Source organism: Acanthopagrus latus, chromosome 4 (assembly GCF_904848185.1).
Source record: "Acanthopagrus latus isolate v.2019 chromosome 4, fAcaLat1.1, whole genome shotgun sequence".
NCBI lineage: Eukaryota > Metazoa > Chordata > Actinopteri > Spariformes > Sparidae > Acanthopagrus > Acanthopagrus latus.
This window is the reverse complement of record NC_051042.1, coordinates 29372334-29393724: the sequence shown is the minus strand read 5'-3', so window position 1 is coordinate 29393724 and position 21391 is coordinate 29372334. Positions and strand designations below refer to the sequence as shown.

Here is a 21391-nt window from a genome sequence, read left to right as displayed (position 1 = left end):
ATGACAGTTGCTAAAATCGTATTAGGGCCTCGAGCCCAGTAGCTCATCAGCCTAAATGTGTTAATTTCAAGAAGCTAGCTAGCTGAGGCTGTGCAAAGGTGACTCCCAAGCAGACAGACAGAAACAAGGACAGCTGTACCGGAGTCAAAGTCACCTCCGTGCTTTTTATATCCCCCCTCTGTCCTGTCTATTGAGTTATTCTCATAGCAATGAAAATTCAGCACATCCATGCACACAATATTCACCCTTTGTCTCGTACTGGAACCGTAGCGTAGCATGAGAGTATAATGAAGGCAGGTATAGCTATACATTCCTTTGATGTACATATATTTTTTTAATGCCTCTTGGATTATAATCCATAGTTAGTTAGGAAATTGTTTTTACATTTAACCATAAAACCTGCATGATAAACTAGAGAATGCTCCTATAAATTACTGAAGTAAAATCAATCTTTACTGATCGACTTTAACCCTTGACAACTCATGGAGCGATGTTGTTTTGCATGTCCCGTAGTTTGTCTCACATGGTACTACCACACTGATCGACATTTGGTAGCAGTAATGTGTACATAAATGGAGTAAGGCGTCTCAAAGGCAGGGAAGAAAAAGACTGGTAACAAGCAAACATGGATGTAAACCATACACTATTTAAAATGTTTTTTAAATTAACTGGAAGTTTGCCGCTCAGCCAGCAGAAGTCTTTAGTGCCCACTACAGGTGGTGTAATGGGGAAGCGACGTGAGATATGTGGGTAATTTTGTACACAGGATGTTGAACTTTTTTGGCTTCATACTGAGCAGCTTTCAAAAGAAGGAACAAAGCTCCACCTCCAACGCTGTATCCAGATTACTCTTAATGGATTCATGGGATACACACAGTCTGTTTTGGTCCACAGGGCACCTTTAAGCTAGTTTGGTTTTCTTTTTACAGTAATTGTCATAAATTTACAAGCCCAATCCATGCCACCAAGTATAGAGACTGCAGGTGGTTGAGCTATAATGGCGTACTGCAAAAAAAAAACAAAACATGGAACAGACGGCATAACCAGACCAAGGCTCATTAAAATGTTGCATGCCTAATTCTTGAAGCATAACCCAGTTTGACAGACCTGCGGGTCAAGAACATACCATTCCTCGTTGCTACAGTTTCGAATTGAGAGGGCCTTAGAAAGCAGCCCCAGGCAGCCCTGCTTGACATGTCCTCTGGCACCACACACTCATCCACCGGGCTCTCCCGACGGTCACACATTACTGACTAAATATATGTAAATAGAACATTCATGTTGCCTTCATTATTAGATGTGGGTCACTAGATAACTTCAAGAGCGCTAATTAAAAGAGCTCCCCTCACACCATTGCTTAGTAGTTGCACACACATTATTCAAACGCTGCACTCATGTTCCTTGCTGGTTCAGCACCATAGAGTAAGCTACATGTTTACTACTGTGTTTTTCTCCAAGGGGGAGAGATGCTGTTGTGGTGCTGAAGGCCAAGTAACACTGGTTGGATAATGATGGGGGATTATAAACCTCCTGTCACATAAATCATACAGTTACACACTGAAATCTCAAACTGTTAACACCAGGCCTGCACGAAATGAGGAGAATCTGCGATGTGCGATCGCACTTCAATATTGCGATGACGATATAACTTACGATAAATAAACAAATATTGAAGTTTGCATATTATTGACCATACAGTTAATGATGGCTGACGTTAGTTTTGAATTGTTCGTGTAGGTCTTCGTGGTTGTATTGCAGGTGCTGATGGATGTTGGTTGTGTTTCCTCTAGAAGTTGCTAAAGCTGCTCAGCATGTTCTACACAGTACCTGTGTTTGTAACACGTTGTCTCTCCTGAATCCAAAATAAGTCCATGTAGCAGAAGTGCTGTTTCTTTTCATCACAGGGTCTTCGTTGACCACATTTTCATCACGTTTCTCTCCTCCTTCAGTCAACATAACCTTGCAATCACTACCAAACTGATGCCCATTAATTTTGTCAGGGTAGCTAACGGCTGATTGGCCCTTGTATCCAGGGCTCCGTCTGATGCTAAATGTTGGCATGCTCAAGGTGCATGCATGGCGCATGTAAACAAAATGATTTTTCTTACTCATCGCGTGTCAGGCAGCCTTTAGCCATTTGTTTATCGCACATGTTCTTACTGCGATGACGATGAAAATTTGATTTATCGGGCAGACCTGATTAATACATAGATGTTTCCTGTGTTTCCCCTGGTCATTTCTATACATTTCATACCATTAATATCATAAAAGTGTCTGATTATAAAACAAGACTGCCAGTTGTTGAGAAAACTTTTTTTTCTTCCCTTTTTCTCATCTTGAGTTTGGGGATGAAACTCATCAAGGATGTGCTGCACACCGAGCTACTTCTGCAACCTCTCAGAGGTTATCTGCTGCTCCGTGAGGAAAAGGCCACCTGATCACTGTCGGAAGAGATAGAGGAAAAATAGCAGCTCCCTAAATCATTTGGAATAATGAGTGTTGTCACAGTTAATAAAAGCGGTCAAACCACTCATGGCCGCGCATCACAACAAGCGGCCGGGCAACAGGCGAACCGGCCTGCTTTGCATATTAGAGAAAAGTGTCAGTGCAGAGCGTGCTTTTGTGAGAGGAAAGGGTGCTTTAGGAGTGAAGGCAATCCTTTTCCTGGGATGAATCCCCCTGTACAGACGCCATTTACATCCTCTTGCCTCCCCCTTCCCCTCCGTTCCCCCTTCTGTCATGTAATCTACGCTCCTCCGACAGCACAGCCAAGGCCCGGTGGGAGAGTGCCTATCCATCTCACTACCCCAATCTGCCTCCCCTGTTTGGTTCCACATGAGCACTCGGCTGCTGTGACTAATTAAATAAAGCGCTGTGCCCTCTGCTTCCTGTTAGCCATGGCAAGGTTGGTGCTCAGAGATGGAGCAGAGAAGGAGGAGGAGGAGCAGGAGGGGGTGATGAAGGAGGAGGGGCTGGAATAACATCTACCAAGCCTGTAATGATGCTAAGGCCATGACACAATAGACATGAAAGTTACACTGATGCGGACACGATCACCTCACAGTAGTTGTGTTGCACACAGATCTGTTATTGACACAATATGTTGATCTCAGTCTCAAGTTTCCTTTTTGTCTGTTCTCTTTTCTCTACAGCCATGACGCTGCTGAGCTAAGGCCAAGAGTATAAAGGTGAGTGTGCATCTTTATGTGATGCTCAGGTGTCAGTTTTTTTTTTTCCCCCCTCCTTATCACAACCGCCTGGTATTCTCAGCAGTAATTCTCTGGAGGACACAGCATCTCTGGAGGCTATGGGTAAGTGCTGCTGTAATGAGGCTAGGCTGCATTAATTCAGCAGACAGTCGGGAATATGAGAAGTCTTGACATTTTGATTTCAGGAATCACAGGGCCATTCGCTGATATGACAAATCTATTTCGTCTTATCTGGCATACAAACATAAACTTCCCTGGCCTGCTTCAAAGCCCCTGGAAGAGTCTGATTAGCGGTAAATGTTTAAGGTGTCAGTCTTGCAGCCCGTCTTTCAGCCGCTTTTTTGTCTGAAATTTTGCATGTTTACCCGTGAGGTGATCAGTCTGCCAACCTCGGATCTTGAAAAGCTGCAACAGAACATTTTAAACTCAACAATAAGAGCAATTATAGCTTCCTTTTGCTACATGTAAGCAATGTGACACTGCTTTTATGTGGATGCTTGGTCCATCTTGAATATGACATGTATTTATGAGAAAAAAAAATTCAGTTCTAGGTAAAAAGACACCCAGTAACCACACTTAAAAATTACACTATTTATTGTGAATTATGCAATTTGAGACCAGAGCAATAGTTAGATTTTGTTTTCTTGTTGACAATGTCACCAGTGTTAGTTGCTAAGATATTGGTCCCAGTGTTAGCTTTACTTTTTTGTCGACAAGACTTGCAGTCACGACCAGGGCCAGCTCTAGCCACACTGGTGCCCCGGGCGAGGCTTTTTTCAAAGCACTGAATAAAACAGTGCAGTGCAACAATGCAGTGTGAAATCAAAGACCTTTAAACATGCAGTACATCCATACTGTTGCACCATTGCATTAAGTCTGTTGTGTCATTCTACTTCATATAAAGTAGATACTGAACAAATAAGCTTTATTCAATTTGACTAAAACTTCCATTTAATTAGTAACAAGATTTAGGACGAACAACTGCTGCAGCATGCACACTACTGTTTGTACAGAACATGAGGGAAGGGCGCTGCATATTATTAGAAAAAGTGTGATTGACATGTCACCAACTGCGATGGGACTATTGGAAACGTGTCCATTGCATTGATGATGAATTAAATTGTGCAGCTCACTGTGACCACAACCTCCATCACATGAGTTCACCCTTTTATCTGTTGTCTGAAATGCAAAAATTAAATACGTGTATCAGCTGGTTAAACTAATCAACTGAAAACAAATTTTATCTGCAACACATTAACTTAAATAATATGATATATGATATATACAGTACATCTAAGTCTATCTTTGCTTGGATTTTAAGCAGAATTTCAGGACCATGGACAGTTCCGCTTCTCACACAACACAAGCAGGTAGTTAAAGCTAATCTCAAATGAAGTGTTGCTATTACTTTACTGACTTGGATTTACTGTATATCAATAGTGTTTGTTTTTCCTCTTTTACCTTTTTATAAATATTTCAATGGACAGTCCATATTGTGGGGGCGGGGGGTCAGTGTACGACATGCAACACAGGTCCCCAGGGGTCGGCCTGTGGGGCTTATGCTATAACCATTCGGCTTAAAGGTGGGCACCGACTTGGATGGCTGTCTGGTTACTGGTGCTGTAACTCGATTAGTAGATGACCAAGATGAACAACCTGACAGCGGAGGGAGTGTTGGACTCTCCCTGCATGAGGAGGATTGTTACTTAATCTTTAGGGGAAATGGCCTGACGAGACTGAGAGGAACCTCATCGGTGCAGCATCATTACATGTAATCATCCATAGATGGAAGCATCCCTGGAATACCAACTACAGATGCTTCCATGCATCCTCCCGACTCCTGATATCACTGCATCTCGCCCTGTTGTGTTATCTTCTGCTGGGTGACATGATTAGGTGCATTGCTGCAGTGGGGATTGACTTTTCCCACACCCATTTTCTTCAGCTTAAAATACATCCAGATGTTCTTTTGAGACCAAGATATTTATACTTTGGGCTTGGACTTGATTAAAGTTTTGTTATGCCAAGGTGCCATTTGTGAAAACAGCTTTGCCTGACTATGTTATATATATTATATATTGGATAGCTAGTATACTCTGTGTAAGTCTGAGTAATGGCTGTACTCCCTTTTCTGTAATGACTCCTCTCTAGTTGCAGGCTGACCTGGAGCAGCAGCAGTAATCCAGTGGTAGGCAGGCAGGCAGCATTAGCAATAGTGATTGGAGCCAGGGTGCTGGCAGTGTTGGACCCTGTAGCCCTTGGGGAGAGGAATAGGACACTCCCAGCACTGGCACCATGTTCACTCAACCATAGCCAGCCTGTGTCAGCCACTATATCCCTCCCTGGATACAGCACATGGACCTCTATAGGCCAGGAAAGCCCCAGACCTCGCAGCTATTTTGGGGAAAACTGCAGCACTGTAACCAACAAAGCAGAGGAGCTGTGAGGACAGAGTATATTTTTGTGTTCAAAGCTTTGTTTTTTTTCCTCTGAGGAAAAAAAAAATGTTTTTTTCCGTTTTGCTGAGACAAAGATGTTTAGATATTTGATGCTGATATTTTTAGAGGCAGTCCATCAATTATGATGAGAAAGATATTGAAGTTTTTTTTTGTCGCTGTGGTGCCGGAGCGATAACAGGACGAAACAGCTGGTCTGTCTTTTCTCAGAAAATGGCGAGAGACAAGTTTGGCTGTTTGTTGGTGAATATTTCCGACTTTTCAGGGCAATTAAAATGTATTCTTTTAACGAGGGAATCCTAATGTTCCAACACATTCTTGGATTAAATTGCATCTCAGAAGCAGGTCAGCTGTTCTGTGTACATTTAATTGGTGTCCATGTCCTTGCGTGAGTTTGTACAGTATGGGCATGCATCCATTGCAGAGGAGGTCGAGAAAAACACACTAGTTGCTTCACTGCTATTTCAAATTAGTGTACAGCATGTGTCTGTTCTTCACTGCTCTACTCTAAGTCTTGCCATAATAACCAACAGTCTGGTGTCAGGCGTGTGAATACTTTTTAATACAAGGCTGGACGGTTACAGCTTGTTTTTATTACACCCTGATTGGTCATTGCCATAAAGCCGCAGCATGCAGAGTGAGCAGGAGATGATGGAAGGTGCGGAAAGTAATTTCCTGTAACTAGCCAAAATAAAGTCTGGCCAGTAGGAGTCAAAGAGAGGACATTTGTCATTACTGGAGTATCTACTGACCTTCACCGAGATTGTTAATGCTAGGTAATATCCTGCAAGCCCCGGGACCTCACTGCTGCTGAATCATCCCAGATCAATTATTCTAATATTTGTGTGGCAGTTTTGCTATCGATTAATGCATTTATGCAGAGTTCGGCATATCTTATTTAATAAAGCAAGGCTCTGCATTTAATTAAGTCCTTCTTGGAGTCAGACGGCACTTTGTTTTCATAAACCGTTGCCTTATCGATACGTGTGTTCATTCGTGACTTATGTTTCTCTGCTGGAACTTTTATTGTTTCATTACTAGCAGCCCGGCACACATAACATAGTAAATGGCTATCTGCAGCACACTCGATATTTTGTAGATTGTGCTCACTGCTCTGTTGCTATCTTTAGTGGCTCAGACTTACTGTGTGTTATAAACACCGCATACTGATCATTATGGCAACCGATCATTATGGTGTACAATAAAGAGAACTTTAAATCTTCATTTAAAGCAGGGAATTTTCTGAATAACTCAATAACTGGTGTCTTCCCCCTGTTCTTCTAGCAACAACGAAAATTTGAAAAAGTATGCTGTAATAGAGGAATTTTAGATTTTTTTTAAAAGGCTCATATGCATTTCCAATTTTAACCCCTTCGCCTCATTTTCTCAAGTGTCCTCTTACCCCTTAGAACAGATTTACAATGTGTAGTAGTCGAAATCTTCATCTAGAAATTAGGACAACCTTTAAGAACATCATATTCATCAGTAGTCATCATTAGCGTTTATATTAAGAGATGCAACCAGATTTCAATTCATGTGTCAAACTATCAAATACAAAAGAACACATCTTCTTTACCTGGCCACTTGTGGTGTTCTACATATAGACAAACATTAGCAATCAGTGCTCCAACCCAGCCAATCCACACTGATATTAAGGAGGTAGCTCCAAGTGGACTGGACTCAAGTTAAAACTGAGGCATCAAATATTTGGTCACACTAATTTTCCTCCTCTACATACTGACCAAGCACAGTTACTTCCTTATCGATCGGGACCAGTGTTCCTTTAGTTTGGACCAGAATCCAAAATCTTCCGTAGTGTGTACTCCAGCCATCTGCCACTGCTGGAAGGATGCTTTGAAAAAGTGAATGAGTCAACTGGTTCTTTTCCAGAGTTTTAATCTTTCTCTGCGGAAATGCTCTCTTTGTATTTTTGCCCATGGAAGACTACTCAGAGATAGTTTCACAGTGTCTGAATTATGGTGGTTCCGGCATCAGCTGAATAAAATGCTGAATATCAGTGTTATTGTTCTTTGGGGCACTGGCGTTAATCCATCACATCACACAATCGATTCATCTGACACAAAAAAAGTAATATTTTAAAGGTAACATTGTCTAGAGAAAGCTTACAAATTTCCAGGTGGACTTGTACATTAGACCGCCAGACTTTTGTTCATAATCTACAATGATTTTTTTTAAAGTCTTTTGATGTGTTAAGGCGAAATAAGGAATGCCTTTGTGCAGAACCGAGGCCTAGCCAGAGATGTCTGCAAATGAGAAGAGAATAAATATTCAAAGGCACACATGAAGGGAATAAAGAAAAGTGAAATGAGGAGCAGCTCGGTCTGGTCCGGTCATCTGCCTGACGACTTTCGATGAATTCCAATGAGAGTGCAGATTACATTTTGATTACAGATCGGCCCTATAGGTGCAATTAGTGCTACATAATGGCCTTTGCCCAGTTCCCCTCAGCAGAGTTGTGAAATATTGGCTTTATTCACCCCTATATATTCACTTAAACTCTGGGCTGTCATGCTAATAATATATTTCATTGTTGTACGTGTTTGAAGTAATAGCTCAGGGTTTACTCTGTCACGGCTTTCTAAGTGTGGGCTGCATATAGGAGGTCCTCTCTCGAAAGAAGGGGAAGGGATAAAAGAGGGTAAGAAAGAGTGAAATTTGAAAGGAGAAAACGAGTCTAAATGTATTTTAAAAGCCTGCTGCAGCCAGGTGTACGAGCTGGGTTGTGAGCTCTTTGATGATCCAACTTTTTTTTGGATGGATGTGAAGAAGACTGAAGTAGTAGGAGAGACAGAGTCAAGCTCCTGTAGTTCCTCTCTGCTGCCTGTGGCAGGTGAGGCCCGGCAGACGTTGATGATGTCAGACAGGACGCTTACGTTGGACTCCCTCCAGGGAGGTGTCTTGAAGTGGAGTTTGACTCCCTATTTCAGTATCTCTGATCTCTGCATTATTTATGCTTTTGTCTCAGCCATTTATCAGCAATTTTATACCTCCCAGCCTCATTCTACAGTACATCTCCCGTGATGGAATAGGCTGCAGCGATGATAGCCTCTGAGGGAAGCCAATAACCGAATATAGTAGCTCATATTGATATCAGAAAAGTGTGGAATGGACAAGTGTGCTGCGTCGGAGTCTCTGCATACCGTTGAAAACCTTGGCAAACATCCATTCACATCAAAACAGTGCATTGAGAAATAAAGTATATGGAGGAAAATGCTGCGCTGGCTCAACGCTCTTACCTTTATATTAATTTTTACGACATGAAACTGGTAATATTTGAGCTGTGGTAGGAGTTGCACAGCAACTGAATCACTGATCAATGACAGCTAATGAACACTGCAGGAGTTCTGCTCTGTTTGCCTCTCGACAGAGAGCTGCCTTCTCCAGAGAGCTCCTTCTCTCCTGTTTTTGTCAGAAAAGCACAGGAGCCTTCATTGAAACCAACTGCCCCTGGGCTCAATTAACTACCATAGATTACTCATAACGCAGATGAGAGACCGTGTACACGATCAGCGTTGCGGTGACGTTGAAGATCACAAACGGATGTGTATGCATGAATATAGACAACTGGGACGACTTGTGATGCTGAGATATGCCGTGAATGTATAGATGATAAGAAAAATCTCCATAAAAAAGGCTTAAACAAGGAAACTAATTGTGTTTTATTGATAAAAATTGATTGCCTCTCTGATGAAAATAGACATCTGCATGCACAGATACATACATTCTCTGAGGCTCTACGCCCCAAGATATTTTCATCAGATGCAGCAGTGATGCATATGTTTTTTGACACATCAAGTAGAAATGGCTGCTCTGGATCTGAAGTCTACGTGATAACCTGATTACTGTCAGAAACCGCTCTCATATAGATGCGCGCACACATAGTAATACCTGTGACCCCACAACAGAGTTAATGCAGCAGAGCTATGTTTTGCATTGTTGTAGAGGTCAATTGAGATCTCCATGGTGACAGCATACTTTGCTCTGTGTGTGGTCACCAGGCCATGGCCTTTGTCGTAGCATATTAGCATCACTCAGCATCCCTCATTGCGGCTGATCGCTGTCAGTCTCCTACCCGTCACGTCTGAGGAACTCTTTATGAACGAATTCTGCTCTGACACTGGGAATTTTTGGACATTTAAAAATATTCCTTTCACTGTGCCTACTGTATAGTTTTTTAAACCAAGATTAGTACTGTCACCAGCCAGTAGGAGCTGTTTTTTTTTTTAAAAAAGGATCCCAGCCTATAGTAAACGAAGGAAAGCTATCAAAGAGTATGTTTAGCACTAGAAAATGTACAGATGGCACGGACCTAAACACCAAGCAGTCCCCCTGCTGTGAGGAGAATATGCTGAACATGCTGTGTATCGAATGGTGAGATGAGTCTTACGTGCAGCTTCCTGTAGTGTTCACAAATTATCGGAAAAAATGCAGAAGTTAAATATCATTGAATTCTAACTAACTGTTCCAGTCATTTTTTTGCTTTATATGTAAGTAGATTATCTATTGCGATAAGAGAGGACCTTATCAAATATGCAGAAAAAGTCATTCAAAATTCAAGTGCAGACAAATGATGCTGTTTAAACACTTGATAAATTGACTTGAGTGTTTTATTGTGTCCCATGCAGCTGATAACTATTCAACCTGTCAATCAGCTAGAAATTACATTTTAACTCTAACTCTTTATTTTAACTCTAACTCTCTAACTCTTATCTCTTATTTATCACTACTAACTTTTTCCATTGTCGTCTCCGAGTCCAGTCCTCAGGATGAAATGTTTGCATTGTCCCCTTCACTCGGCTTCACACCATTTTGACTTTTCTAGGAAACTTGTCATATTGTGTTCACATAACGTGTTTCTGAGTTAACTTTCATATCCGGAGTTTGAGGGGTGATGGAGTTGGGCAACAAAGACGCCTAGTCAGTGACTGGAGTTCATGACTGTGTTCGAACATTTGGAATTTGTGAAACCACTGGGTTTTTTATGGAGCCCTTAAGAAAGTTTCCTGAAAACATGACAACAAAAATATAGGTTTTTACGACAAATATTGTGTTTTTTTGATGAGACATCTGGACATCTTCATCTGTGTTTGTCAACAACAAAACAGGTGTTTTAAGCCAACTGACTGTCACAACAACAAACAAACAAACCCACAACGTTCGTGCAATGATGTAATGGGGTTTAATTTGAACTCATTGATGGAAACATGTGACAGTCCTTCAGTCATTGCCAGCTCTGCTCAGCTCAGCCTATAGGGTGACAGTCACCATCATTCTTAATCAGGGAGCAGCACAGCTGGAAGATGGTCACTTGGCGTGTCCTCCTGCATTTCTGCATAATATCCATCCAGATTAACATCCTGAGAATATAAGTGGTACAGGGTAAATGATTGACTTGCGTTTCTAAGTAGCCAGCGTCCCGTTGTGAGTAGAGAATACACTATGACTCTTTCTTTTCCCCTCCTCCTGCCTTTATCCTCCTACTGAGTCACCTCACCTTTGGGGCTTACCACAGGAGTCTCTTCAAACGATCCTTTAGACTGAAGTGAAGAATCAAGATTAATGCACTTCCACGTCCTGCCCAGGCTCTGGGGGAAAAAAAAAGTGTTATAATTAACACCAGGGGGGCTGCAGGCTGCTTTTCGAGAGAGGTCGAGGGTGGGGTACCTCGACCGTAGAGAAAGAGCTGGCAAAGTTGTGAGATGTTTAGAATGTGATGTATGTGGCTGCTGTGGAAAAACAGTGGAGTGGGAACAGAATGACCTGTCAGACACCTCAGTCTGGCTTATTATTACTGGGACAAAGCAAGAGGGGGCCTGGAGCGAGAGCTGCTAAATTACTGCATCATTTGTACTGATTATTGTCATACAGTCTGACCTGTGTGAATTATCACAGAGGCTGATGATTTAACTTTTGTTTTCAAGTGTTGCACAGGCAGAATTCTGCACATTTTTCCCAGTTTTTTCTGTTAAGAATGAGATGCACCGACCCTTACGAATATCTTCTAAAGCAATGTGATAGCAATTTTTATATGCTATGAGATATGCTGCTCAAATGCCCAAATGTTCAAATCTTACATATTGTACCTTTAAAAGCATTTTAAAAGGTTTCTCTGATACTAAAGTGTATATCATCAGACATGAGCCTCGAAAAAACGTCACACAAATCAGATGCCTTCATGGTTTTATCCATTTTAGTGGCATCGCGTTGTGTGGCTCCAGAGTGCAACCAACTGAACACCCCTCATCTAAACCCTCCCTGACCATTGCCGCCAAATATACAAAAAAATGGAAGGCTCTCTCCAGACCTCATGTCTGGTTCTTGACTACTGTAGAAACATGGCAGAGCAATATTACGGACCCTGTTAAGACAAAAACACCCTAAACCTCTATAAATCTAAGCTCACAAAATCACAATGATCCTTATTTTCAGGTGATAATACACTAATGAAAACAATTGTGAATATTATATTTCATTTGTCCCCCCAGATCCCCTTAAATCCCACACACTGGACCTTTAAACTAGGATTTTAAATGTCATTCATGCTTACGTAACCGACTTTAGAACTTGTTTGAAAAGAACAAAAAGGCTGGAAAGGAAGAAAGAGTGAGATACTTAACTATTTGGAGGCGTTCACCACACAGTTTACTTGAACGCTATGTATTTACATGCGCGGTTAAGCCTACTAATAATACCCTCTTATATATCCACCCACGCTGATGATACTAACCGTTATTTAAATATATATCACACCCCACCATTTGTGTCCTGTGGTTCCCAGGGGATCTTATTTTCAGCGCAGCTCCCTACTGCATATAGAGGCATGTAAGGCATTTGTTGAAATGTAAATGCATCCATGAAAGCGGATCTCTGTGTGAGCAGTATAAATTATACTTCTTAATTATCCATTCTTGCACGGAGAGATCGTCATGGTGTGTTTGATCATCTGGTAATGATCTTTAAGTATCACCAAGGTTTTAGCTGCTTCCTCATTATCACAAATACTTCTCCAAGGTTATTCCCAAGCATTTACTTTCATAGTTCGACGGCTGGTGTTTTGTCTTTGATAGCTGCTCTGATTTGTGTTGTTCCTGTCGGTGTCAAAAAGCAGTGGGCCTGCTGTTTTTTTTGGGGTGCGATGTTTTCAGGAGTCTATAAAGTTTAAAAAAAAAAAAAAAAAAAGGGAAGTTACCAGCAACCAACAGAGAGGATCGAATATGGCACTTACATTTCAGTGTAAATGAGGAACGAAATGGGCAGAGTGTGGATTTACAGCGGTTCATTAGATTGGATCCACTGTGCCTCTGTGTCTTTCACGTGAACAATCTCCTATAGCTCGGGCAAATTAGTGTTCAATCTGGTGTACCTGCTGTAAATGAATCTGTCCATCAGCTCGCGTCTCAGGTGTTGGGAGTGGAGGAGGGAGCGGCTCGGCCCTGCCACGGCTGCTTCGCTCCCTTGGATGGAGAGGAGCTGTTTGTTAAACACTTAAGATGGAGTTTACTTTCTGATCGCCTTTCCTAAGAGGGTGGCTGTTCCTTGTCGACTCTGAATTACTGCGCCGCAGATGTTCACCCGGTGTCTTTCATTTCACCTCTGACCTCTGCACCCGACAGCCAGCATCACTCCTTTTTTGAAAATGCACTTCCTCAGATCTCTCCAGGGGCGCGTCGGGGTGAATTTGAATCTAATGAGAAAATGCATGTGTGAAAATTTTGTTCTGTGTTCATTTGGGTGATGGATACGTTCGGCGAGCCAGCTCACCCTCTGACAGGGAGGCAAATGGAAGCCCCGGCTGCGTTCTCTTTCAAACGCTCCGTAAAACTGATATTCTTCGGCGAGCTTTTGCAATTTGAAAAGATTCCTATCATTTAGAATGACAGATTTTATTACTGTTTTGGCTTTTGCTTTGACACTTTGGAGCTGTTAGCGATGCCCCCAGGGTTTCGTTCAGGACTAATCCACATCACACCAGCCTGTCATGTGTCCAAAATATAATAAAGGCATGGTAATGAGCATCAATTAGGAAAGTAGGAGCAGCTCACCAACAGAAGTATTTTTGTATTTTAGGATAGACGCGCTGAGTGCTGCAGACACAGTGGATACATGCGCGGAGTTCAAGTTACAGTGCATCTAAATCAAAAGTAAATTCATGTCAGGTTTAGACAAGTTAGTCTGAGGTCTTAATGGAAGAGGGAGCATGAGGAGAATTTCCCCTGCCACGAGAGACTGTATAAGCTCCTCTCAGGGTCTTTGTGTCGGATATCTCACCAGAAACAGAAAATTAAAAGATCCATCCTGATGGGCGAGTCCGCTGTTTTCATTTAGAAGTCCGGTCGCATGCAGACACGGCCGGCTGACTGGAATAATGTATCTAAAAGCTGAACCTCCGAGCATATAGGCAACTGTATTGCCTTTAAAGAGCTTCAAGTAGGGAGAGCTTCATGTGTGACATAATTAAATTCCACCCAAGTTAATTCAAACTGTTTAATGATGCGAGGAGAACAATTTCTTTCGCTGTGCTAGCAGTGGGGCGGTCCACAGGGGCGACGAGTGAGGAGAGGCATTAGAAGTTCGGTGCTTGTGATACAGAGAGGAGGATGTGTGGATTGATGGAGGGAGATGTGAAGGTTGTAGCATCCTTGCAAACGCAGGTTCCGCTCTGTGTGATTGTTGATTTAAAGGTGCATTTGCTTTACTTTTATTATTATTTTGCAAAAGCTAATAACCTCTCCCGCGGCAAAACAGCCTGACATCATATGCATTGTGTTTTTGTGTCTTTCTTCTAGGAGTCGGGGGCCAGACGGCGGGTAGGAGATGAGTCTGGCGGGTAATCCCACTCCACCTATCCATCAACCTGAAGACTATTTCCAGCGTCCCCCCTACAGAATGTCAAAGCCTCGCTGAGCAGAAGATGAGTCCATTATCTTCTTTCCAAGACTTTTTCCCCCCCGAGTTTCCATCAAAACCCATAAACACATCGTGTGCCATTATTTTCTATCGTCCTCTCCCTCCTCTTTTCTGTCAATGGACGGGGGCCGCGGTGGCGAGCCAGTGCAGTTGAGTGGGTTGTGTTGTATGCACTATGCAAAGGAGACGCTCCTGTTTGAAAACTATAGGATGTGACAGGATCCTCTCTCTGACGCCGACATCACTCTGCACTGCTGCGATGGGGCATGTGCCAGAGATCTCCTGTCTAATAGGAAGTGAGACACTTAAAGAGATGACCCTGCCTCAGTTGCCATCACTGTCTCTCTGCCAGAGAGGGAGCTTGGCTCCCCCATTACTCCTGCACTTGCTAATTAGCGTCTGTCGCCGGAGTAACTTGTACCTGTCAGTGTGTGCTGCTCGCCTATATTCAGTAACTTGAGGGAATTGAAATTGAATGCGAGCTAAGCTCCAACAAACTGCAAATGGTGCATGGGATACACCCTGATTCTCTCACTGACCTGACAGCCTTATATGTAAGAAATTTTTTTAATGAACAGCTTGTTTTCTACTGCTCATGTGGGATGTTGTATCTCGTCCAGGCTGGGGGCTGTACAGGTTGTTTTACTGTGTTTTTTTTCTTGTTTTTTTTTTTTTTTTTAAAGGTACTTCAGCAAGTCCCCGTGCCATATGTCGATGTATGAATACCAAAGCCATTCGTGTCAGATAACCCAGTGCCTATTTACATTAAAGAGATATGGTGAAACTGCCTTGGTCATTGGTAATTATTGGTCCCATTCCCGGGGCCACTTTGTGCTCGTTGAAGCAGAACAAGTTTATTTTTTTTTTTCACCCACAGGATTAGCTGCGCTGCTCAAATTCACCCGTCCACTTTTTCCATTAGTTGATTTATCTGCCTACTAGACTGTTCTACATAATGAGTAAAACATGAATTATGGTCAAAGTAATACAAATATTTCATTCACATGCAGATCAACATTGACATGTTGAATTGTTCCCAGTTAGACGCAGTCCTATTTTAGGGCTAATCCCTCTCTGTTTGCAGATGCTCAGTCATCCCAAACATTTTACTTGTTTTGAATAATGGATTTTTCTCTGTGATTGTTTGTTGCTGTCATACGCGAAATAGCTACCTTGCATCAAGTGTGACTTGTATAAGTAGTGCAGAAATAACCTCCCCGGTGAAGCCACACACACACACACACACACACACACACACACACACACACACACACACACACACACACACACACACACACACACAGACTGTATCCTCTTCCTAAGCTGGATGAGACTGTTGATCAAACCCCAGGCTGTGCCCAAATGCGCAGATCTCTCTGTACAGTAGCCCTTGACCTTGCTGTGTGTCCTCATGGCCCAGACACCCGCCTGAAATTAAATTACAGATTAGTGGCTCCAGGCCCAAAGAGGGGTTTATTTGGTTGGCCCCTCTCTGAGAAGAGCTCATTCTCTAATTCAGGAACTGGAAAAAAAAAAAAAAAAGTCATGGGATTTAAGGAAGAAAATGTCAGTCTTGAAGACATTTTCTTTCATCCGACTGTGAGCGCCGGAGCCAGTGGTCCTCTAAATCTGGAATGTCTACAAAGACTTCTAAAGCTTACATTGTAGGAATATCGGACAGAGGGCCAGTGGGAACGGGTTCGGGAGGGAGGTGGGAAAAAAAAACGAGTGCTTGGAAGCGAAATTTAAAAACAAACATAACAAAAAAAAAAAAATCATAAAACAGAACATAAAATCCAAATTCAAAGCGAAAGAACACTGATGAAACGGCACCTGGGTGTTAATTTGAGCCGTGCTGAGGGTACACCTTTGAAATGAAAAAAATCATTCTTGTGAGACAAAAAAGAAGTGAAATGCCGAGCTCTCATTAATTGGGAAGTATGTCAAGCCTCTCTCAGTCCTTAATTCCAAATTACATTCACTTCAAACAAACACTTGAATATGTGACCATCAATCGTCAATCAAGAAGAAAAAAATGAATCATGAATAGGTAGTGGAAAGTGGAGAATACACCAAAACACTCACTTCAATATTCATAATAAAATCGATTTGTCAGTCAACACTGTGACTCTGGGAGATTATCTTTTGCTTCATCTAAATCAGTTTATAAAAGCTTGATAATGGCTTTAGCTGAACTTTTGCTTGATTTCGTCCCCCTTCACTTACCATGTAATTGTGTCAGGGCCTCACAGGGACAGTGAGTGCAGACCGTAAATTGAAATTAGCTGATATATCTCTACACTTCCTCCCATAAAACAGTAAATTCAAGTCTAAATTTCTCTGAAATACGTGGCAACATGCAGCAATCAGTCAACTTGACCTGCCAGCAACCGTTCACTTAATCTTACTTTACCTGCGTAATTGATCACACTTAATGTTACCTTTTCTCAGACCCGGGCACGACAGGATGAATGTTTAAGATGGTAATGCCGCCTCTTTATTTATCTATCAAAATAAAACACTTGGCAGGGTTCGAAGTTGCCCCACAGCCAAGCCTCAGACTGCATCACACACAAAAGGAGAGATTTCGCAGATCAGACTGTTTGAAATTTAAGCTTGTGCATCAAGATTAGAACATTTTGATGCATCGTACAAAAAAACATGATGCATTTCCTGAGAAATAGCTGTAAATCTGCACTTGCCTCAACTCCTGTTCAGTTCGCAGCAAATCACAGATCCAAATTGGCTTCTTTTCTTGCCTGGCTAATTGTTATGTCGGTCTGTATTTTAAGTGTTTTTTTATGGTTAAAATGCAAAAATGAATCACGGTGAAATGGAAAAGTTGACCTGAACACTAAGCATACATGTCACTCATGTCAATCTTAAGCAGGTCCCAAGTCATTTGTTCTGTGCAAGTCGAGCGAGGGAGAGAGTGTGAGAAAGAGAGAGAGAGAGAGAGAGAAAATTAGAAATATTGGGTAAGTATCACCTGTTTCCTGTCACGTTCAAAGCATTCTGTATTCACTTCAAATACAGCGAGGCAAAAAAACAATCTGATACCAGTGCAGACAGGATCTTGGAGCGAAGAGCGAGAACAACAGTGCTCCCGTTTCTCTCCAGCTCCTCACAGCTAATACCCTGGCTCAGGCTATGGTCCACTCGCGCACTAGATTTATATTAGCACCTCATCTACTTTGCATCCGACTTGATGAGAACATGAGGTCCCGACAAAGTAGTCGCTCAGACGAGGCCAGATGTGCTCCTTAAATTTTCAGCGCACGGTAAATGCTCAGTGTTGCTCTTTAGTAAACATCCTCCTTTATCCTTCCCCCGTTTTGTTTACCACACACTTCAATGTAAGCATGTACACTTCTTATTCTCTCCTCTTGCCGCCACATGAATAATTTCTCTCCCCTCTATTAGAAGTCAAATATAGAGGAGGCAGCTGGCGGCGTCTCCCTTCCACACTTGCTGGAGCCCCGTGTTCAGTTCGGGGATGGGACACCTGAGGTCAGTAGCTCTCATGGCAAGCACTCTGCACCCAGAGCTCTGCTGGCTTCATTCGGTCTAATCAGGGACTGATTCACACCAGGGACCGCAAGTGAATGCAATTAAGTGGACGGTAGTAAAGAAAACCAGCCCGCGGGACCGGGATTGAAGACCACTCTGTAATTGGTTTATTCATGGAATGGTGGGCTACTCTATCACAAGTTATCAAGGTGCATGGTAATAGCTTGGGCTGTGGCCAGTAGTCAGTTCCTCTGGATGTAAGCATAGTAAACACTTGCTAAGAATTCTGCTCACTGCGAGCGCCCCTTGCATCATTTTTACGATCTGCTGGGTTTGTTCACCGCTTAAGGAGAAAACGCTGCCAGCATTTTACACTGTGTTTTATTTCTCCTGAGGACGTTCGATAATGTATTTAGTATGCAGCGGCTGGAGCAAAACATAAAACAGGCGAATCAACAGTGATAGAGATCTAGCAGTGCAGGCTTTTGAAAGCTGATAGTGAGACAGAAAACTTTTTTGACCGAGGCTGCCACACGGTGCTCAGAGCAGCATTCAAACACGCTGAACTCCAGGATAACATTCTTCATATCAACAGCATGCTTGTAAATCAAAGGCGTCTTCGGGTGAAGTGCTGTTAAGGTTTGTGATGATATTACATATGAATTTAATAAAACTTAAATAGAGAGAGCAAATAGAAAGGCAAATTCCGTCCCTTCCTGTGGATCACCATGGGACCTCTTTTCAGAGAGAATATATATACTGTGGCAAATGATGAGCGACAAATAAATCCCAGTGGAATTGTGCCATGAATTACACGTATGATGTCCGTCAATTGAAAAGTTATTTTTATTTCGACTTGAGACAGAAGCGGCTTGTCGTATCACTGTTTAAGTATAAAGGCCTCTACACACCGGGGACGTGACAAATAAAGGACACGAACATGCAAAATGCTCGCTTGTGAATATGTCGCTTCAAAACAACTCACACTGACAGCGATGTAAATTTGTGAACGCATGCAGGGAATGGTAGAGAAACAGAGCCAGTGACCCCGGAGACCCCCGGGGGGCCCCGCACTGCAGCCGCGGTCCGCTCGCTGACAGGTAAAGAGAGGTCAGACTCGCCGTGTCATCCCATCCGGCTGCCCCCTGGGCTTCAGTCCAGTCCGTAATGATGCATTAGCACGTGTAAACACCAAAGATGCAGGCAACTTAACTTATCGAGGCGCCGTCAAACCAGCTCCCAGGTTCAGTGAGGTATAATTACTGTTTTCAATGAAGTAGTCTGGTGGATTTGAAGAGAGCAGATGGATGTAACAGCTTCAGTTCCGCGTCGGTAAATCTCACATCCACAGCAGTCTGTCTGCGCAGGGAGCAATGGAGGGCACTCATCCCAAGTTGCCTCTGTCATATTGTCTTTTTAACTTTGTGTCCTGTTGTGTCATACAACACAGGGTGATGACATCAACATGACTTGTGACGTGACTTGATTGGCCGATGCCTTCGTTTGTAGCACGAAAGCACAGAAAAAATCAACCAGAGCAAGTACTCATCACAAAAACACTGTTGTGCAAATCATTTGAGCCAAAACCAACACCCTCTAGAGACGGTTTTGTATATTTGCTCACAAAACTGACTAACCCTGACGCTATTTGGATGATTTATACTTTTTACTATGAAGCCACTTTTGTGGAATTGCCATGCAGAGATCATTTTATCATTGCACTAACCCCATCAGCATCTACTTCTGGTCATCTGCAGAGGAAGAGCGGATACATTTTGGGTTATTTCATTAAAATACAGAGTCAGCTATTTCAGGGAGTTGGTTTTGTTTACTCGGTTTCTTGCGAGGAGACAGTTAGCTTAGCTTAGCATAAATGCTGGAGATGGCTGGGAGCTGCTAGCCTGTTACAAACAAAACAATAAAAAAAAATGAAAAAATCTGAAACAAGCGCATGGGACAATGGCGTGCTAGCTGTTTCCCCTTGCTTCTAGTCATTGTGCTAAGCAAGGCTGGCTGCCCTTTGACTGAGGCGTCACATTGAACAGACAGATATGACAGAGGTATCGATCTCCTCATCAAACCCTCAGGGAGAAATGCAATGAAATGACTTTTCCTTTAACACTGTATGAGAGTACTCCGATATAAAACTGTGCCACTTCAGCGACACTGCCTAATAAGTCTGAGGTGAAAACCCTGCAGAAACCACTTATAGATCATTTTAAAGTTCAAAACTTGCAGCAAGTATAAATCTAATGTAGTGGGTGGTGTAGTGGTTCTTGTGTGAAAAGACTTAATGTATGAATGAGTCCAACACAAGTAGGCTGTGCATTCATTATAGTCTGTTATGAGGTATGGTGAGTTAATGTAACGGCAGCCCGAACACCAGAACCAATCCAGACAAATACACCTCCGTGTTTCAGTGATCGCTTAAGTGGTGAGTGGTGAGTTTGTGTTGTGCCGACTTATTAGGTCAATAAGTATCATTTGTAAGGATAGCTGGGAAGAAAAGCTTGTTAGATCTTTGGAAAAAAAAAAAAACTTGTTTACGTTCCACATGTCTTTCTAAAAGCTGTGCATCCACACTAGAGTATCTTCAAGGACGAGTTGGTTTTTGAGGTTGGATCAGAATTCCTTGAGTAAATCACGATGTGAAAGTAAGAGAAGAAAGAAAAAAAACACAAAACATGAAAGTACCTGAATTTATAACACAGTCGTCCTCCACTCTGAATAGCAAGCAGCCTGACTGGGCATGAGATGTTGATGTAAGGATTTAAGAAAGTCAGAAATGAAGGTGTCTGTTGGGAGGGCAGACATGCCAAGCTACAACGAAGTGGAGAAAAAGACACTTGAGTTGCTAAGAAGTAAAGCCTCAGTCCAAAAATTCCGAGAATACCAGCTGTGAAGAATTCCTTGAAGGGATTTGTTTAGCTTTCAGGTTACACTGTCAAGTCAGTGCTTTTGATATCTCTGCTGTTGGACAACTAATATTTAAAGCAGGCAGATAGCGAAGGAGATCATGAATTGGTCGGGCAGTAATAACATGATGAGCACTGTAGGAGAAAAGAAGAAGAAATGCTCTAGTTTTACCAGAAAGGATAAGATTTTATATCGAATCCAGTGTCCACGATGAGCTGTGTTGCACCATTACTATTGCATCAAAGGTTGATGTGGTTTGGGCATCTGATCAGGATGCCTTCTGGATTCCAACCTGTGGAGGCGTTCAGGGCACGTCCAACTGGGAGGAGACACCCTGGGCAGACCAAGGATACATCGGCCTGGCGAGGTCGA

At 42.5% G+C, this 21391-nt stretch overlaps 1 protein-coding gene across 5 annotated transcripts in view; it reads left to right on the top strand.

Moving 5' to 3' along the window:
- The window catches only part of cd276 (CD276 molecule), a 70926-nt gene extending 55551 nt beyond the window's left edge, over positions 1–15375 (top strand). For 4 of the 5 annotated variants that reach the window (XM_037096039.1, XM_037096038.1, XM_037096041.1 and 1 more), the window contains exons 7-8: positions 3153–3188; positions 14473–15375. In XM_037096039.1, coding sequence (XP_036951934.1) covers positions 3153–3172 — 20 coding nt within the window. In that variant the 3' untranslated portion in view covers positions 3173–3188; positions 14473–15375. Of the gene's footprint in view, positions 1–3152; positions 3189–5360; positions 14447–14472 lie in introns of those variants that run through there. The other variant, XM_037096042.1, reaches the window with a different exon arrangement.
- Positions 15376–21391: the final 6016 nt, after the last annotated feature.